The sequence below is a fragment of the Hyperolius riggenbachi genome, chromosome 1 (genome assembly GCF_040937935.1).
Source record: "Hyperolius riggenbachi isolate aHypRig1 chromosome 1, aHypRig1.pri, whole genome shotgun sequence".
In the NCBI taxonomy this organism is placed as follows: Eukaryota; Metazoa; Chordata; class Amphibia; order Anura; family Hyperoliidae; genus Hyperolius; species Hyperolius riggenbachi.
This window is the reverse complement of record NC_090646.1, coordinates 515,031,017-515,051,594: the sequence shown is the minus strand read 5'-3', so window position 1 is coordinate 515,051,594 and position 20,578 is coordinate 515,031,017. Positions and strand designations below refer to the sequence as shown.

General features: G+C 44.2%; 1 protein-coding gene across 1 annotated transcript in view; it reads right to left on the bottom strand.

The window, feature by feature from the left end:
* The window catches only part of HIP1R (huntingtin interacting protein 1 related), a 186,399-nt gene extending 166,076 nt beyond the window's left edge, over positions 1–20,323 (bottom strand). The window contains exon 1 of the mRNA XM_068244209.1: positions 20,106–20,323. Within this exon, the coding sequence (XP_068100310.1) occupies positions 20,106–20,198 (93 nt within the window). The 5' untranslated portion in view covers positions 20,199–20,323. The remainder of the gene's footprint in view (positions 1–20,105) is intronic.
* Positions 20,324–20,578: the final 255 nt, after the last annotated feature.

Below are 20,578 nucleotides of genomic sequence, written 5' to 3'. Positions count from 1 at the left end.
CATCTGGCTACAGGGAGGGAAGCTGCATAACACCTGGCTGAACAATGGCTATGAAGAGGGGGGCTGCCTAACACTTGGGTGCACATTTGGCTATAGGGGGGCTGGCGCATGGGGGCACATTGATTATTTATATGTGCCGGGGGGGTGTTATACGTGAGTCAACCACTTTTTTCCTGGTTCGAGGGGAAGTGGGTACCTTGGCTAATACACGGGTCAGCTTATATGCAAGTATATATGGAATAACAATTGCGCCCAGAGCTAGCGCAGTAAGAACAGCAGTTTTCCAGTGTGGTGGATGTGCGGGCCCTCTCTTCCCCAGCCACCTACCTGTAGTGTCAGAGCTGAGACTGCAGTACTGCTTCAGCTGCCTACCAGTCTGAGCTCTTGATAAACGAAAAGTGTCAACATGTTTAGGTCATGGTAGAAAAAAACTCCACTGATATGATTGCTCTGGCTCATCTTGGCCAAGATCCTAGCTTGCATACAGCAGCCCCATGGCAGTCTTGTTGCCTGTGCCACAGGATGCTGTTTGTTCACCACCTGTAGTCCCTCCTCTGCTGAACAGTACATGCGTCTATCTGCATAGCACTAGTGCGGTCGATCATCAAGAGACATTGCCCCATGTGCAATGAACGGTTTCTCCTGAATTTTCACACCAGCAAGTAAAAATAGAAAATGTGGGTATTTTTCCATCTACTTTTTGGTACTTTTCTCAATTGCAAAATGCTAAAAAAAAAAAAAAAGTAATTTTAAAGAGAAGATGAAAAATTATCTCCCAGGAGGAAACTGAAGGATAAAGTCAATTGCATATGGGCCACTTACGGTAGTGTTAAATATGAGAAATATCTCTTCAAGATGTAAGCCTTAGGTTCCTAAAATGAAAACCTTATATGCATAAAAAGGAGAGACACACGCAGTCATTGAGATACTGTAAGGGTCTATTTCCCGTTTTGGGAAGTCGCTCTTTTTATAGGATTTATGATGCAAGATATTTACACGTAATGCAACTTATCAAAGGGGTTTAGTCAATGGGTTAGCATCAAGTATAGATGTTCCATTTAAGGTAATTTCATAATAATTGAGATTGTCCATTGGTTAGTAGATTCTTCTAGAGCTTGGGCCTAACTAGATTAGGCAATATCTCGTGATGAGTAGGCTCCACATCACGGGCGCAGTCATTATCTTGTGATCTGTCTGTTCCAAAGCTGCAAGCTAAGCAGGGTGTGGTTCTTCCACAGGAATAGATGAATAAATCTGATATACATTTGAAGGAAATCAACTTACGGTATCTTGGAAACAAGCAGATTATCAAGCATTGTATATACATTTGATTATGCATCTGAACAGTGCACTTCCCTATATATTGTTTAGTGATTGCATGCTTCACACAGTGTATAGAAGGAATGGCATCCAGTGTGAAAAGGTGAGTTTTGAGGGCCTTCTTGAAGATGCTGAAGGGTAAACCTTAATGGGGAAGGGGGGGGGGGAGGGTAGAGTGTTCCATAGTGTTTGAGCCGCTCTTGAGACGATCTGGAGGCGTGCATGGGATTGGGTGACACGAGGGGCAGTCAGGCGAAGTTCATTGGAGGAGCGGAGTGAGCAGCTAGCTTAGGGGTGTACTTGAGTAAGATTGTAAATGTAGGTTGGGCAGGGTTTTGTGGACAGATTTGTAGACTAGACACAGCATCTTTAATCTGATTCTCGACTGGATAGGAAGCCAGTGGAGGGATTCACAGGGGAGAGCTGCTGTGGTGGAGCGATGGGAAGAGTGGATAATTTTAACTGCCGCATTCATAATGGACTGCAGCGGGGCAATTCGGGTCATAGGGAGACCAGACAGAAAGGCATTGCAGTAGTCAAGGCAGGATATTATGAGGGCATGGATGAGGAGTTTGGTGGTGACAAAGTTCAGGAAAGGGCGAATCTTGCAGATGTTACAGAGGTGGAAGTTGCAGGACTTTGTGATGTTTTGGATGTGGGGGGGGGGGGTGGAAGGAGAGTGCGGAGTCCAAGGTGACACCCAGACAGCGGGCTTGAGAGGTAGGGCGAATGGTAGTGTGGTTAACAGTGACATGCAACTCTGGGAGGGTCAGGTATGGCTGGGGTGGGAAGATCATAAATTCCGTTTTGTCCAGGTTTAGTTTCAGGAACCTAGCAGACATCCAGAAGGAGATAGCTGATAGGAGGAGGAGACCTTGTCCATGGTAGTGGTGGATAGGTCATGGGTCTGGAGGTAGATCTGGGTGTCATCTGCATACATATAATAGTTAAAGCCCATGGAGTAGATAACCTTGCCAATGGAGGATGTGTATAGGGAGAACAGTAGGGGCCAAGTACAGAGCATTGGGGGACTCCCACCGAGAGGTGGTTGGGGGTGGATGAAGACTCACTGAAGGAGGTCATGAAGGAACAGTTGGAGAGGTAGGATAAGAGTCAGGGCAGGGTGAGGTCATGAATTCCCATGGACTGGGGGGGGGGGGGGGGGGAGAGACTGGAGGAGTAAGGGATGGTCCACTGTGTAAAAAGCTACTGAAAGGTTAAAGAAAACCTAAACTGAAAATTATAAGTCAAAATAAGCATACACAAGTCATACTTACCTCCGGTGTAGTCTACTCCTCAGTGTCTTTCTCCTGTCCCGCATCCTATTTGTTCACTGGGATCAAGGGAATTTTCCGTCCTCCATTTTGAAAATGGCCATTACCCATAACAGCTTTCTGGTCAGCACACAGTTAAACTGTAACATCGCCCACTTGAGCCATAGGGAAACATGGACATTTATCTGGTACATCAGTTTTCCTCTCAGCTATAACTGACAGCAACTGATATTTTATTGAGAGCAACTGATATATTTCAGATCTGACAAAATATTGTCAGAACTGGAAGGGATTATTGTCAGAAGAAAATGGTGAGCTTCTGAAAGGAACTGATGGCAAGGTAACTATGTAATGTTCATTTGAAGTTACCTCATGTGTTTATTTTAAATATTTTTACTCAGTACAGGTTCTCTTTAAGGAGGAGAATGGAGTATATGCCTTCAGCTTTAGCTAAGGTAACCACTTTGGTGAGAGCGGTTTCGTTTAATGGGCAGGCCGAAATTCAGATTGCATCAGGTCTAGCAGGGAGTTGGCTTGAGGTACTGGGTCAGGCGTTAGTGAACCAAGCACTCAAGAAGTTTTGAGGCAAAGAGGAAGGAGGGAAACAGGGCGGGAGTTGGAGGGTAGTGAGGGGTCGAGGGAGGGTTTCTTGAGCAGGGGCCGCAATGGGGATTCTATGTTCTCCAGAGTTTACCCAGATCTCCTCCAGGCGCTCCAGTTTCCTACCGCAACCCAAAAACAGAGCAGTTAACTGGTCCGCTTCCCTAATGCCCCCTTAAAGAGAACCAGAGACGAAGCACCCTCGTGTATTTTATTACATCAGTGGGAACATGACAGTAAACACCTATCCTGCTTTTAGTTTCATTCTTATCTGCTTAATTAGTCTATTATCAGCTGTGATAAGAATCCCCGACTGCCTCAGTCTAGGTCTGACCTGGAATCATTATAGCTGAGTCACTCTTCTGTGGAGTCTTTTCAAGCCCAAGCCTGCCTCCTCCTGGCTCAGATTTCCTGCTTTGCATACTGAGCTCTGATGACATGGGAGGGGCTGCTCCTGCTGAGGGAGAATCTCTGAAACAGACAAGTGTGGCTGCAATATGATCTGTGTGCACTCTGTCTGCATAGATGATGATGACTGCAGTTTCATTCCTATGAGAGACACTTCCTACAGGCAGCTGCACATCATACCAAAAATGAAAGCACACAGATGAAAGGCTGCAGCAGCCTCCCATAGCCTAGATAGCAGCCTAGTCTCGTATAGCTTAGACAACACATCCAGAACAACTCATAACCCGGAAGCAAAAGGGATATGAGCTGGCGGCCATATTTGATTTTTCCTAGAGCAATAATGGATAAAAACACTAAAAAAGGCACACCAGAGCAGCGAAATTATCAGGTAGAGCATTTATTCTTTACAAGCTATCGACTGATATGTTTATTTTGTGTGAAACGTTCATCTCTGGTTCCCTTTAAGATAGGTACATAACACTATGGAAATAATTAGATTGTGAGCTTCTCTGAGGGACAATGCGTGACATGATTATGTACTCTAAAGCACAGATGTCCACACAATATAAATACAAAAAAACAACAGCACTTCCGTCGCATTGTATTAGTGGTCGTGTTTATAGCTTAGGCTCCAAGTCCAGCACAAGCAACAAACAAAATGCAAGAGGGTTAAGACATGGTGGGCGGACTAGGGAGGGAGACTGGTTACTAGACACAAGGTGCTCTGTATGGGGGAGGGAGGAGGCAACACTAAACACTAGGTGCACTGTATAGGGGAGGCAGGGGGGCATTAGACACCAGAGAATGTTGTATGGGGGAAGGGGTATCTGGAGTCAGTGGTTTCATACCCTGAGGAGGACCATTTTCATATTTCTATAAATTGACAAAATGTAAAATCCCAAAGGGATCTGCAGGATCAATACATTATAAGCAGTATATTTGTCTAGCACAAGCTCTTATAGCCAACAATAGATGTCTCAGCTCTATACGTGAGATTTTCAAAGAATCAAATATTTACCTTTACTCCTACAGCAGAGAATAATCATAAAGTACTAAAAGTCACCGGAAAGTCAGCCAGGCAGCTTGTCTCAGCTCACCTCTTTATTCCAACATCAAGTTCTTAAATCAAAACTAGCACTAGCTTATCAACCTTCTGAGACACAAATCCCATGAATTCAATAAAGACCCAGTACTCAGCAGTGCTGAATAATGTCCTAAAGCTTACATCGCATTTTGACTAGGTTCACCCCAACCGTTTCACAGGATTTGTGAAGGTAATGAAACTGTGGTTGAATTGGACAGCAATCTACGGGATGCTGAACCATTGGCCCAAACAGTTCTAATTTTGTTTCATCAGTGCACAGAACACTACCACAAAAGTTTTGGGATAGTGTTCTGTGGACTGATGAAACAAAATTAGAACTGTTTGGGCCCATGGATCGACGCTATGTTTGGAGGAGGAAGAACAAGGCCTATAAAGAAAAGAACACCTTGCCTACTGTGAAGCATGGCGGGAGGGGGGGGGGGGGGGCGGTGTCAATCATGCTTTGGGGCGGTTTTGTTTCTGCAGGTACAGGGAAGCTTCAGCTTGTGCAAGGTACCATGAATTCTCTTCAGTACCAGGAGATATTGGAGGAAAATGTGATGCAGTCCGTCACAAACCTGAGGCTTGGGAGACGTTGGACCTTTCAACAGGACAATGATCCCAAGCATACCTCCAAGTCCACTAGAGCATGGTTGCAGATTTCAGGCTGGAACATTTTGGAGTGGCCATCGCAGTCAGACTTAAATCCGATTGAGAACCTTGGTGGGACCATGAAGAATGGGCTAAGATACCCGTAGATTGCTGCAAGACACTTGTGTCAAGCTATGCTTCACGTTTAAAAGCGGTTATAACTGGAAACGGATGTTGTACTAAGTACTAAGAATGAATGTCACTTGGGGGTTGAATAAAACTGAAAATGATGTGAGCACAGAAAAGACATTTGTGGTTATTTCATTGTAAATGTTATGCTATGTTTGTCTGACTTACAAGTGCCTCTCTGATTTAATTGTAAACAAGATGACTGAAATGATCAAAATCAATGTCAAACTGGCCAAAACCCTTAATTTCAGTGGGGGTTGAATAATTTTGAACACAACTGTAACTACCTAATCATCTTCCTTTTGCCTATAAAAAAAGATTAGTAAGTTAGCCTGGGAAAAAGATGTAGTTCTTAGACCTCGTCACATCAAGTGCATTTGGAACGCACATTAATGTGCTTTAAAAAGCACAAACACGTTTCAACCCACTTATGCGCATTTTGTACGCTTTTTTCCCCTTATATAATGGGAGGGATGGGGGACAATTATGCATAGAAAAATACACATTACCATGCATTTTTGCACGCTTCTGTGTGATTTTGTGCGTTTAAAAAAAGCTTGGCCATTGACTTTAATTACATGCGCTGATGATCAGCAACACTCAAAAATGGCGGCAACCCCTAGGTTTCAGCAGCACTGGCAAACAGTCCAATGGTCTGAACGGGGTCAATTGATTTAAATACTTTTTTTATAAACACTGTGCATTGCGTAAGTGTCAGCGTTGCGCTGCAGCGCATAGAACCGTCCAAGATGTGAACAAGCCCTTAGTTCGACCAGCCTTGTAGTGAGAATGTTATGGTGGTTGCCATTTTTATTTCCCTACAAACCAAGCAATTTGCTTGGCTGTCCTGCTGACATAATTAGCTGGAATAACACAAGCAGACAGCCGACGTGGTCAAATTTTAATCAGAGGACCAGATCTGAATACTGGTAATGCTCAGTGGAGTTCATGAAAGGCAAATAATCTGCAGGTCAACCAAGCAATCAGCACTTTTTAAAGAACAACTTAATGCTCCCTGCACACTGCAAATCCGTTTTGGGATTCCGATTCAGATTTTCAAATCTGATTTTCCCTGAATACATTCAACAGAAAAATGGATAAAAAAATGCAGCATGCAGTAAAGGTTAAAAATCGGTATTGGATGTAAAAACCGATTAAAAAGCGGAATCTGAATCGCATGCAGTGTGCAGGGAGCCTTAGTGAGAGGGGCATGGTGGCTGCCCGATTTATTTCCATGTAAACAAAAACTGTTGCCTGGCATTCTGATCTTGCATGCATCAAGAATGCCTGAATCAAAAACCTGAAACAAGCATGCAGCAAATCCAGTAACATTTCTGCAGGGCTGTGGAGTCGGAGTCGTGGAGTTGGAGTAATTTTGGGTGCCTGGAGTCGGGAAAAAATGCACCGACTCCTAATGAATTTAAACTGTAATTAAAATAGAAAATATGATAATAGGTTTTATTTCTCAGATAATAGTTATCATAATTTATATATACAGTAATAGCTGTGCTTAGTCCACAAAAACGAAATAAACCAATCAAAATTAGTTACTTGTGCTGCTTCAATAAAGCAGTCTCCGTATTTTTAAAGTCAGATATACACATCTGACTGACTGTACAGTATATATGATGTGTACACTGGAATCTCTTATACAGTATATACTAAACATCTATGCTGTAAGAATAAAGCCTGATGTGTAGCCGTGTCACTAATAGAGATGGTCAATGAGATGGAAATAATTCTGATGCTGGTTTATGCAAATGTATGCACTCTCTTTGCTCATGAAATCAAATAATTTGATAGGTTGTTAAAATTTGGTTTGGTGACTACGAATTAAAGGGTACCTGAGACAGATGAAAAGAAAAGTGTTATACATACCTGGGGCTTCTTCCATCCCCCTTCAGGCTAATCAGTCCCTCGCTGTCATCCTCCACCACCTGGATCTTCTGCTAGGAGTCCCAGTAATTCAGCGAGTCAGCGCTGTCCGGCCACGTGCCGCTCCTACAGCCAGGAACATTCTGCACCTGCGCAATAGTGCTGCGCAGGTGTAGTACGCTCCCGGCGGCGGAGTGTGTACATACAAACTAAGCAAGACTGGTTCAAGTACCTGAACTCATAGCAGAAAATCCAGGTGGAGGAGGACAGCGAGGGACTGATTAGCCTGAAGGGGGCTAGAGGATGCCCCAGGTATGTATAAAACTTTAATTTCATCTGTCTCAGGTTTACGTTGTTACACAGTAGTGCAATACTCCACATATGCACTCCCCACAGAGCTGCAGAGAATCCACTGAGAATGTTGTGCACATTGAACACAGAGGTGTTGTCTATCGCCCGTAAACCTGGTTCAGATTGTGCATGAAGAATGTGTAATAGAGGAAGAATAGTCTCATTCTCCTGCAGAGTACCTGCACATCATTCTTACATGTACCCACAGTTACATTGCCTAGGGCCTGATAGATGTTCTTTGTTCCGGTCTGTACCTTTTACAAGTACTCTCTTACCAAGGACTAGTTTTAGGCTACTTACACACCAGGGCGTTGTGTTTAGGGGACGTTATAGGGCACATAACGTGCCCCTAACGCAACGCCTGGTGGTGTTGGAGCAGGACGCTACCAAGAGCCGCGTTACAAGCAGCTCTTGGTGCGCCTGCTCTGTCGGAGCCGCTGCGGAGACCACATGAGCGGAGCTCTCCACATCACGTGGTCCCGCCAACCAATCAGCGGCCGCACCAAAGAGAACACTGCAAGTGCAGTGAATGCCAAGTAGCCATGTGCCTGGCTACGTAGCGGCCTCTCCCCACCTCCTCTCCGCCCCTAAAATAAAAAATAAATAAAAAAAACACCCGTACTGAGCATGTGCAAACAGTCTAACGCGGCTCAGCCGCGTATAAAGTACTGTATGCAGTACGTTGTCTTGACGTGAAGCGTTACTGTGTAACGCAACGTGGGCACTGAACAGCCCATTGATTTTTCATTGCTGTGCAATAGGGGTGCGTTACAGGCTGCTCTAACGTGCGCCTGTCCCACTGTGAAAGCAGCCTTAGTCTATGACTAAAGGGAATAAATATGGCATATGTATGTCTACATATCCTTCTCACTTCAGTCGTCTTTTAAAATTCCTAAGCGTTGGCAGTTAAGAGATGAATTTTATGTTACATGATTGTAATATGCAAATTAGAGGAGTCGGAGTCGCTGGAATCCTAAACTGAGGAGTCGGAGGATTTTTGTACCGACTCCACAGCCCTGCATTTCTGTCAAACCGAAACTTGAAGAAAAAAAAAAACTATCACAGGTGGTGCAATTTCAAAAAAGGCAGAGCAATAACAACCTGCTTGAAGTATGTCAGATCAGGCAAGTATTTAGCCCCAACCCCTCCCCCCTCTGCCCTTTATACTTTAGGTACTCTAAGTATATTTCATTTAGCTAATTGCAAGCTGAAGCCTCTCCCCAGCAGGGCATCCTGCCCAGGCAGGCTCATGTTGCATGCTGGTACAACAACTACACAGGCTCCCAGAATTGCAAATGAAAACAGTTGCAGAAAAATTGCATGAGTTTTTCGTAGGTTTGTGTTTCTAAATATAGTGCAGTGTTCTCCTCAGAATTTTTTTCCAGCCGGGTGGCATGAAAAAGTAGCCGGATGGCATTAAAAAGTAGGAGGGTGGGGTGAGATGAAAGAATGCAGGGCCAGTGCTTCTCTGCACATTTCTGCTTACAGCAGAGGTGGAATTGAGCCGATGACAGACGGGTGCTCACCAAAACTAGCCGGGTGGAGCACCCGGCTAAAAGAGCCTGGGGAGAACACGGATAGTGGTAGCCTGACTGATGCAGTAACACAATTATCAAAAATGTTAAACAATAGTCGAGGAGTAGCTAGGTAGTACTGCATTAATATTCATAATGCTGTGGGTGCCTTATTGGCAAAGCTTTCTTTCTTTTAGTTTGTGTCCTCCAAAATCTAGGCAGTATAACAGTATTAATTTCCACACGTTACCAGATATATTACTAGTTTGGGAAATGGTATTATAGTCCCCTAATTATGCAATTTTGATTTTGTTGGCATTCCACTGATGGCTCACATAACAATGAAATAGCCAAGAGCTGTATAGTGGATCAAATAAACCCTGAACAGGTTCAACAACATGATAAAAAGCTTGCTGAGACATGGACAAGGTATAATTACCAACCTTAAGTCAAAGGAGTATAAACTATCAACCAAGAAAAACAAAACAAAAACACACTATTCAAATACCAAACATCAGTGCAGTCTTTTCAGACATGCTTTGTAGAGCACAATTTAAATCGCTTATGCAGGTGTTTCTTTCCAGACAGATATTGTAATATTTTTAAATACATCTGAGAGGCACCTATATTGAGATTTAATCCAGCAAAGTATACTCAACTGGAAAAGCACAACAAGGCAGTCCATGACAATTGCCAGTTTATAAACCCTAACATCAGATAAAGCCCTAGCTACATTTCTGCACGATGTACCTCACAACCAAGTGATAATACAACTTGTATTTTCTGCACACGCAAGCGAATGATGGACTGCACGATATGGTTGCATACAAAACAAGTCGCCCCAATGACTTCTACACACGTGGCCAACTCACTGCACAATATAAGTCCAACAGTCATGCAAGTCTAACTAGATGTTGGATCGGGCAAACCGTCTGTTATCAGTCGCTCATCTAGTCATTTGTCACATGGCTAACAGACCAAGTTTGGACAACAGTTGGGTGGAAAATTTGCCCTGTGTATGTCCTTTAAAGGACTTCCGATGTGAAGTTACTAATGTATTTTCTACTCACCTGAGGCTTCTTCCAGCCCCTCACAAAAATAGTTTGCCCCGATCCTTCGTGTTATAAACTGGAAGCCCGTGATGATTGCGACCCCAGCGGCAGGTCGAGTGTTCTGCGCCTGTGCAGGCATGCGCAAGTAAAAAAAAAAAATAGATTTGTAACTTTACATCGGAAGTCCTTTTAACAAAGGGTTTCTAGTTGAGTTGATAAAACACATAGTTGACATTTTAGACCAAAGGTGTTTATTTTCTTTCTAAATCCCACAGCCAGAAAGAAATTTTAATGAAGAACTGTCAGCAGTACTATCTCAGAAAAAACAAACATGTAAAAGTACTGTAGATAAATACTTGCTATAATTACATATGCATTGCACTGTCCATGTTTTGATTTTAGTGATTTTTCTACAGAAAAAAAAAATCCTTAGCATTTCCCATTTTAACTATGGCTATTTTGAAGCCAATCCTGATGTCATTTCCTCCCTTACTCTCCTCTGCCTGATTGTGTATGCATTGCCCGCCCTCCACTATAGATAGTGCATTGTCTCAGCATGAGAAATATTGGCCAGAGAGGAACAGAGGTGTGGGAGGGGAAAACAGGAGGGAATGAGGCTTCAGCCAATCAGGCTGCATTAATTAAGTCTGAGGGCAAAGTAGAGAGGCAAAAAAGGACAACCCAGCATGCCCTACAACTTCCTTTGTGCGTACCAAATTGTTTTGTGTACAACATAAGAGTCAGGTGAACTGGGGAACAATCATTTATCAACAATAGTGATTTTAACTTTTGAATTGTCTGGTTAGCATCCTCATAACTTGTTTACCAGATAAAAATATAGAACTGATTTTTTATTTTATGCCCGACAGTTACACTTTACAGGAGCTTTTAGTGTTTGGGCTACAGCAGTAGGGAGGGTCAATGAAATGCAAATAAGTCCGAGTTGATGCAGGATTATGCAAACTAGGAACCCCATCACAAGAGTGCCTGTTTCAGAGATGCTCTAATACAAATTTTTACTCATCACAATTTGCCCTTTGTCAATGTCACAATTGGCCAATGTTTCCAACACTGCTAATATCTTACCCATGAAGTCTCACTTTAACAAAATCAATGTTAATAGATTCATCTTTCACTGGTTTTAATAAGGGCTGTGTAGTCGGTACAAAAATCATCCAACTCAGTTTATGAACCCACCGACTCCAGGTACCCAAAATTGCTCCGACTCCACAGCCCTGGTTTTAATGTTATTACTTATGCATTTCATTTAATGAGGACTTTAGTCCTCACTGGATGAAACGCGTAGGTATGAGTCAGGTAACAGTACAAATGGGTTGTGTGGTGCAGACTGTAGAAGCAAGGGTGAGCGGCTTATGTTTGAGAGGTCAGTGATATGGAGTGAGACATGGTGGCGCGCACACATGTTTTTATGGACTGCACTTGAGGATTACACAAGAGGTTTGTGGGGCTGGTTTAAAAGCATCTGTCCTGGGGACCGGGTTGTGCTATGTTTTTACCTTTTAGTTTGTTTAAAGGGAACCTAAACAGAGGGATATAGATGTTTCCTTTTGAACAATACCAGTTGCCTGGTAGTCCTGATGATCTCTATGGCTCCAGTAGTGGCCGAATCACACACCTGAAACAAGCATGCCGCTAATCCAGTCTGACTTCGGTCAGAGCATCTGATCTGCATGCTTGTTCAGGGGCTGTGGCTAAAAGTATTAGAGACACAGGATCAGCAGCAGAGTCAGGCAACTGGTATTATTTTAAAAGGAAATATCCATATCCTTTTCAGTTTAGGTTCCCTTTAAGTTATTAATTCAGAGAATTTAAAGGGTAAAAAGCATAACAATGGATGGAGTGTTCAATATCTGATGGATTTTAAAGCCAGAATTTATGATTAAGTGAGGTTACTTAGGAGCACAAAATTGAGACTGAACATCTAATAACTGTGTTATGTTAATATGCAGCAATCCCTAATAGCTATAGACTTGGAGAATACTGGTGTTTGAACTGAAAGCATTTGTGTGTCAAAAAAAAAAAAAACACATATATATATATATATATATATATATATATATATATATCTCTATCATCTGTTAGCTTAATTTCCTTAACCTACCTCCTTAGCGGTAAACCAGAGTCAGGCTCGGAACAGAAAACCACAGCACAGAGGTGCAATCCCGTACCTGAGTGAGTTATATGCAGGAGCTGCTGCAGATCTCTCTCCGGTGTGTTTTTTTTTTTTTTTTTTGTTTGATTTTAGGGTCTAAAAAACTCGTGAACAAAATTGCACAGCTTGTGGACCCTAAATTTGGAAATAAACATAACGCCAGGGAGGTTAAAGGGAAGGTCCGAGCAGCTTAAAGAGAGTCATTTACTTACCCAGGGCTCCAGCCCCTAGCAGCCGCTATGTCCCTCGCCGCAGCTCCGCACTCTGCTGCAGAAGGCAACCTCGCGAGGTCGTCCTCTACAGCGTCTGTGCGAGCGCCGCTGTCAATCACTCGCACGTGGTGTGGAGTGTACTGCACAGTAGTAGACCTCGTGTGGTCGTCCTCTGCAGCGGTGGGGACCGGGAGCCAGAGGCTGAGTGTGGAGCTGTGGGACATAGCTAGGGGCTGGAGGGAGCCCTGGGTAAGTAAATGACTCTTTAGGCTGCTCTGACCTTCCCTGTAATGTTATTTTATGTGTATAATAACACATCTTTCCAATTCTATACATAAGAAACCAAACTGTGACCCTACTTTGTGTCTTAAAGGGAATCTAAAGTGAGAGGGATATGGAGGTTGCCATATTTCCTTTTAAAGCAATGCACATTGCCTGGCTGTCCTACTGATCCTCTGCCTCTAATACACTTAGCCATAGACTCTGAACAAGCACGTGGTTCAGATTTTCTGACCCAATTAGCTGCTTGCTTGTTTCAGGTGTGCGATTCAGACACTACTGCAGCAGGAGAGATTAGCATAAGACAGGCAACTGGTATTGTTTAAAAGGAAATAAATATGACAGCCTTCACATCTCACTTCAGGTTCCCTTTAAAATCACTAATACAGCAATCTGTTATTACAACTACTGTATAATGTAAACATGTTTAGCTAGATTCACAGTGGCAGTTGCACCGTGTTCCCTGTAACAGCAGAAAAGAAGCAGAACAGGAAAGTGGCACTGGACATTATCCGCGCACTGCACCGCATTCAGTGAAGCATGCAGTAATTTTGCGGTAATACACTGTATTGCAGTGTGTTGAGACGTCCGCCGTTATACTGCAACGCACCCGCCCCACTGTGGCGCAACGCAAAGCGGCCATTATGTTGTACTGCAATGCACCACTGAATGTAGCCTAAATTAATAAAAAAGGCATTTCAGCCAAGCTGATTTTTTTAGATGTTTACTCATGGTATTATAAAGTATCCTATGACTATCTTCCGGTATATTACAACACAGCTGAACATGTAAAAATTACCATAAATTCATTTAGTACAGTGACACACAAGTATTTTCGCTATTTATTATAAAAAAAATAATATTTTCATTTGCAGCAAGCTTTGCATTTCCAAAGCTTACAGTAGTCTAAAATCACTCTTAGCCATCTTAGAATTGATACTATGTGGGATACAGATACCATTAGGCTGTCCAGAAACTCCCACCTTGCTGCATGGATAAGAAGCCACAAACTACCTAACAAACTAGCCAAACTGGGGGGGGAAACACTTTTGCTATTAACCCTTGCAAAGTATAGTGCCAAGGGTTACAGTACAAAATGACGCAGTATTACAATGCAACGTAAAAAAAAAGGTGGTAACGCACATTAATGCTGCGTTACAGTCACATACAGCAATGAAAAGTATGCTTTCCTGTACCTGGTAACGTGTGCGTTTAGAGGTAATGCACTGCAGCAGTACGTTACCATAACGCTAAACGTTACAATGCAATGCTGATGTTGCACTGTAAACTTCCAATAGGCTTATCATTGCAGTGCAGTAAGCTGAGTTATAAGACTTTATAACGCAGCTCTGCAACATCCCACTGTGAATGTATCTTGAGAGTATTACCTTTAAAGAGACTCTGAAGCGAGAATAAATCTTGCTTCAGAGCTCATAGTTAGCAGGGGCATGTGTGCCCCTGCTAAAACGCTGCTATCCCGCGGCTAAACGGGGGTCCCTTCACCCCCAGACCCACCCCCGCAAAAGTTGGTCGTAAAATTGGTCGTATATTTCCTCTTCCTGGAGGCAGGGCTAACGGCTGCAGCCCTGCCTCTAGTCGCGTCTATCAGACGCACATCACCGCCTCTCCTCCGCCCCTCTCAGTGAAGAAAGACAGAGGGGCGGGGGGGGGGGGAGAGGCGGAGATACGCGCTGACAGACGCGCGTGGGGCAGGGCTGCGGCGGTTAGCCCTGCCCCAATGCGGAAGCGCTCCCCGGCTGCACGGAGGGGATTTGGGGGTGAAGGGACCCCCGTTAAGCCGCGGGATAGCGGCATTTTAGCAGGGGCACACATGCCCCTGCTATCTATGAGGTCTGAAACGAGATTTATTCTCGCTTCAGACTCTCTTTAAAAGGACTTTGTTTTTACTTACTTAAGTGTGTATGTTGCCCAGTTAACATAGTGCAAATCAGTTTGTGCAGCACTTGTATGAAAAGAGTGAAGCATGATAGCAACCTTTAGAGAGCGCACAATAGTGAGATGGTTACAAATCTCAACTGTGAAGTAAGCACTGCTCATATTTCCTCTATTGTTAGCATAGTCCTGTTCCCATGAGAGATCTTTTGTGATGTTACTCACCATAGGATGCCATAGACAAGCCTGAATTTACGGAAACTGAGTCTTAAAGAAGGAAAAAACATGCACCTTAACAGATCAACTGCACAGTCAGGAATAAAACTATGTACGCACTTTCAACCTTCACCACTTAAAACCATTCTTTAGTACCCTTTTCCACTGGCCACATTTTGATCTGAGTTTTCTGATTGCACACGCTTTACTAATCGCTTGGTCCCCTGTTGCAAACAATGCAATTTAAAATTTCCCCGCAAACATTGCAAGCAGTCATTTTCCTGCATTTGGGTTAAAGTTGATTAAAGCGCAAGAAAATCGCACATCAAAATGTGGTGCTATGCAAGTGCAATCGGGCAGAGAGATCAGCACAGATACATTCATTGTGTTGCAACGTGAATGGTGTAAATAAGGAAAATTGTAATTTTCAGTATAAAAAAGGTCCCTTCCAGATCATTTCAGTTGTCAGTTTTAGACTGAGGGCTGTACAGACATGCCGATCAGGTGACAGTTCTATGGAGACTGAAGAGGGAGAGTCAGGAGGCCTCCCTTTGTCTTACACCATGGGTGCCATTAAATGTGTTCAGTTCTGAACAGCAGAAACTTTTGCATGCATACAATCCGATACATTATGAACCCTACCCATCCACCATGAAGATGCACCTCAGGGTGTCGGTTCTCACCCTCAGATACAACACAAGATGTTTTTTGCCTATTGGGTAATGCCGCTGCATGTCAGTTCTGACAAACATGATGCTGCCATTTGGCTGCATGTAATTGCACCTAAATGGCACTTGTGGCCGGCAGGCTGAATTGCCTGATGAGTGAACAGTTCAAGCCCCAGTGGAAAAGTGGCCTGAATAATACAGCTTCTAGTAGCACTGCTTTGCCGTAATATAACCGTATAAAAAGATGGTAAAAAAAAAATGTGTTCTCCAGCTAAAATTCAGCTTGCCTGAGGTCAATATAAATCTGGTTAGTGACAATTTGCATTGTCTCATTCTGGCAAGTGTTATTACTGTTTGCTATCCCGATGCATTAAAGAGACTAACAAAGTTCTCAGCCTTATGGCTACTTGCACACCAAGACGTTGCGTTAGGTGCTACGTTAAGGTCGCATAACGTGCACCTAACAACGTATGGTGCTGCAAGTGAGGACTGTAGAGTGAGCCGCGTTAGGCGGCTCGATTCCTATTAGGTCTCCCAGAGTGGCGCTGATTGGCCAGCGGGACCACGTGATGCGGAGCGAGACACTCCGCATCACGTGGTCCCGCCGGCCAATCAGCAGCCGCCAGTGCAGTGAATATTAAGTAGCCATGTGCGCGGCTACTGTAGCTGGCTCTCCCCGCCTCCTCTCCGCCCCCCACTGCGCATGTGCAAACAGTCTAACGCGGCTATAGCCGCTCTAACGCCGTAGCATGCTGCACTTTCCGGAGAACGTGCAGCGTTACATGTAACGCAGCGTGGGCTGTGTGAACAGCCCACTTGTGTTACATTGCTGTGCGTTGGGGGAGCGTTACAGGCGCACTAACGTGCGCCTGTAACGTCTTAGTGTGTAAGCAGCCTATGTCTTCTATCCTATAAGTTCCTATACCTGTTGTAATGTGGTCTGGATTACTGCAACCTTTTCTATTTGCACTGTCTCTGTAATATATCTAATATTTTCTTTGTCAAGCTTTGTCAACCCAGAAAGGAATGCGCTGCCTCTGTTTTGATGGGGAGAAGTTATGCATGCCCCCTGCAGGCTCTGTGTGCGTTTTGTTTATTAGTCACAGACAGGGTCTCTGCTCTCAATTTCAGCTTGTCTGACGGGGAGGGAGCTGCCCATGCTGACTCTGAGAATCCCTGACTGGAGTGCAGATCATTTACTATGTAATAAAAACTTGTATGCTGTTACATACATACACACATCACTTCCTGGTTAGCGGCCATGTTTTTTGTTTGCCTAAAACTGGCGATTAAAACCAGGATCACGGCGGAAACGGCAAAGATCACAGTGACTCAATTGGTATGTTTTTTATTGTACAAATCGGACAGTACAGATTCTCTTTAATGTCTAATCTGAGAAGCAGAGCTGTGGAGTCGGTACAAAAATCATCAGACGATTGGCCAATGTTTCCAACACCACATTTAAAAGGACTCCGAGCTCACCCAAAAAAAGAAATTTGTACTCACCAGGGGCTTTCTCCAGCCCAGTGCTGGTCGGGAGGTCCCACGCCGGCGTCCTGGCTCCTCTCCTTCTCCCCGCTCCGGAATGGCTGACAGGCCGCAGCCCGGGCGACACTCGGCAGGCTGCTCCTTCCGCGTATGACGCGGCTGACGTCACACGCCGGCCGGCGTGAAAGTACTGCGCATGCGCCATTCCGGAGCGGGGAGAAGGAGAGGAGCCAGGACGCCGGCGTGGGACCTCCCGACCAGCACTGGGCTGGAGAAAGCCCCTGGTGAGTACAACTTTCTGGTTTTAATAAGGGCTGGGTAGTCGGTATAAAAATCATCCAACTCAGTTTATGAAACACCGACTCCAGGTACCCAAACTGGCTCCGACTCCTAGACTCCTCAGTATAATACTTAAACAGAGCTGTTGATTTTGTACAAAAATCCTCCTACTCCAAGTACCCAGAATAGCTCTGACTCCTCGACTCCAACTCCACAGCCCTGCTGAGAAGCATTATACTTGAAATACAGCAACTTTAAACACGAGATAGGAAAGGGCACAAAACTGACTTTTCATATTTTTTACTTTCACATTGTATGGCCAGCCTACTTAACAAAATTGCTTATGGAAAATTCATTGATATTAAAAAGATCTTGGGCAACAAATGGTTACCCGATTAAAAGTTACACCTAAGAAAAAAAAAAAGTTACACACAATATTCTCCCAGACTGTATACTGCATTAGAATTGGATCAGGAAGTGCATTTGATTGGTTTAATTGTAAGCTGCATTAAACTTTCACGCAGGTCAGAATTAACAGCATCTTACCATCCATCTTTAACCACTACCTAAACACTACCTGTTGTCTTCTGTGACAACAAAAGTCATTAGGCTACTTTTCAGGCATACATTTAAAATCGGCGCCGGTAGACTTGGGCGCAGGATACAGCGGTATATAGCTGATCCTGCTTCTGCACAAGTCCAGGCCGATTTAATTACTATTCCCCCTCCAGGGCGACATGGATAGTGGGGGAATGAAATAATTCGGCTTCCAGCGATCGCTGGAGGCCGAATTATTATGTTTTTAAGCAACTTCGGCACCGTCTTCTGACGGAGCCGACGTTACTCACTGAGCGCTTCAATAGGAATGGATTCCTGTTGAAGTCTATGGAGGCGCCGGCTGCGCCCAAATCTAGCAGCGCTGAAAAGCACTGCTCCGCAACATACAAAGTATGTCTTCTGTGACAACAAAAGTCATTAGGCTACTTTTCAGAGCCCTAAAACTTGTTAAAACTTGTGTCTAAAGCAGTGGTCCTCAAACTAAGGCCCGCGGGCCGAATGTGGCCCCCTAAGGCTTTCTTACCGGCCCCCCACACAGAAAATGTATTGCTTATAAATGCAGTCAGCTACATCTTTAAATATTGGTGGTCCACATATGGAATAGCAGTGCAGCACCCCCCATCCACATGGAAGCCAGAAAGCAGAAATTTTGCTGGTTTCCAATCAAATTCCACATCAGGTGACACTGCTGTCCAATTGGCTTGCAGATTGTCACCTGGGTATGCTTCACTGTCTGGTCCGCAAAGACTTCTACATCATTTTATGTTTACTCCGGCCCACCAGCGGTCTGAAGTATGTTGACCCGGCCCTCAACCCAAAACGTTTGGGGACCCCTGGTCTAAAGGCTATAGCTATGCCATTCTATACCTATTAAATATATTATGAATACTCCGTAACATCGTTTACAGAAAGGGTTTGGATTATATTTAAGTATATTTTCAAATTTCTATCTAATTCTCAGTTTACCTTAACACCATAACCACCACCTCTGCAGTTACAAAGGGTAATTTGTGGACAATGCCATTTCAGTTAAAGGACATCCGAGGTGAAATTACACTGATAAGAAAAACAATTGTATCTATCCTCCTTCTCAAAATGACTCTTAGATATCCCCCAATTTTATTTTAATAAGTTTTTACTGTTTCATTGCCTGTGCTCAATGACACCTTCATTGAGGGTATGCCAGACTTCAAATCTATGAATTATTGTCCCTTTTATCTCTTTCCTGCTCTCAGAGGCAATTTACTGACAGGAAAGTATTTTATGGCTGTGATTACTTAGTGAGTTTTATGCTCTAGTCTGACCCAGATAGAAACTGTCACTTGATTACCTGATGTTTAACACTTGCAGGCAGATAAAGAAAAAAAAAAAAAAAAAGAACACAGCCTAGTTATTTGTGTTCTTAGCACTGTACATACACATGTCTATCTCATTTCACATGTCCCCTCAGTTGTACTTTAAAAGTTTATGTAAATACATGTGAACAGATCCCCTCACAATGCTACATCACATTAAATGGCATAATCCTAGCTGTTCATCTCATTCTCAACCAGAATTTATCTGAAATCTAATAGACAACATATCAGTGATGTTCACTACAAACTGATTGTTAGCTGGATTGTCAGTTATTGACTGCTACATTATTCAGTGTTGGTAGGCAGCAGCAGGCTCTGATAATTCCAGTCGAATAGTCTGCAGTGACTTTTCTGCCCCTTTTAAAACAAGAATCCCGGTCTGCCAATGGGGCAAAATTCACATACAGCAGGCTAAGGTAACTTTACAGCACTGTGAAGCACTGCAGCACATGAGCATTGTGGTAAATGGGAGAGCTGGCTGCACAGCTGGCACTGACTGACCTCAGTCACGTAGAAATACAGAGGCATCCCTGTGCGGGGAGCGCTCTCACCATGCAGTCCATAGCGAGAGACCTGTGCCTGCTGCTCGGCTGCTATTCTGCATCATTCCCACCTGTCCTCAAGCCGTCCCTCTGTGCAGCCTACAGACCGGGCTGCCAGCACAGACACCCTACAGAGCCGCTGTCCTCTGTCACCTCCATGTCACTCTGCTCCGCAGCGTCTCACCTGGTTCTTGTCAAACTGCTCCCTCTCCACATCCAAGCCGTGTCCGCTGCGCCGGCTCAGCACCCGGGAGGGAACGTTCTTGATGGTGTTCATGTTTGCTGCCCGGAGTGGCCCCCAGCTGCCCACCTGCACAGCGCAGCTCTGCCCTCACACACTCCCCGCAATGCACCGACCGCCAGCTACCTGGCTGCCAGCCGCTCGCACGGAATGCTGGGAGATATCTCTCACTGCCAAAAGGCACAGTGAGTGGGCGGGGCCAGGCAATGAGCGTCCAGGACACGCGATTCGGCGTCATGACGCAATGTGGAGGACTGGCATCACCTGCTCAAATATTGACAGTGCGCTCGGTGTCTCTTGTGCGCCTGCGGATTATAACGTTATTTATATGTTTAGTATAATGTGTCACCCTTATTCTGCCACACATGACCCCAGGCCAACATGTGATAAGACGAGGCTTATATATTTGCAGTGCT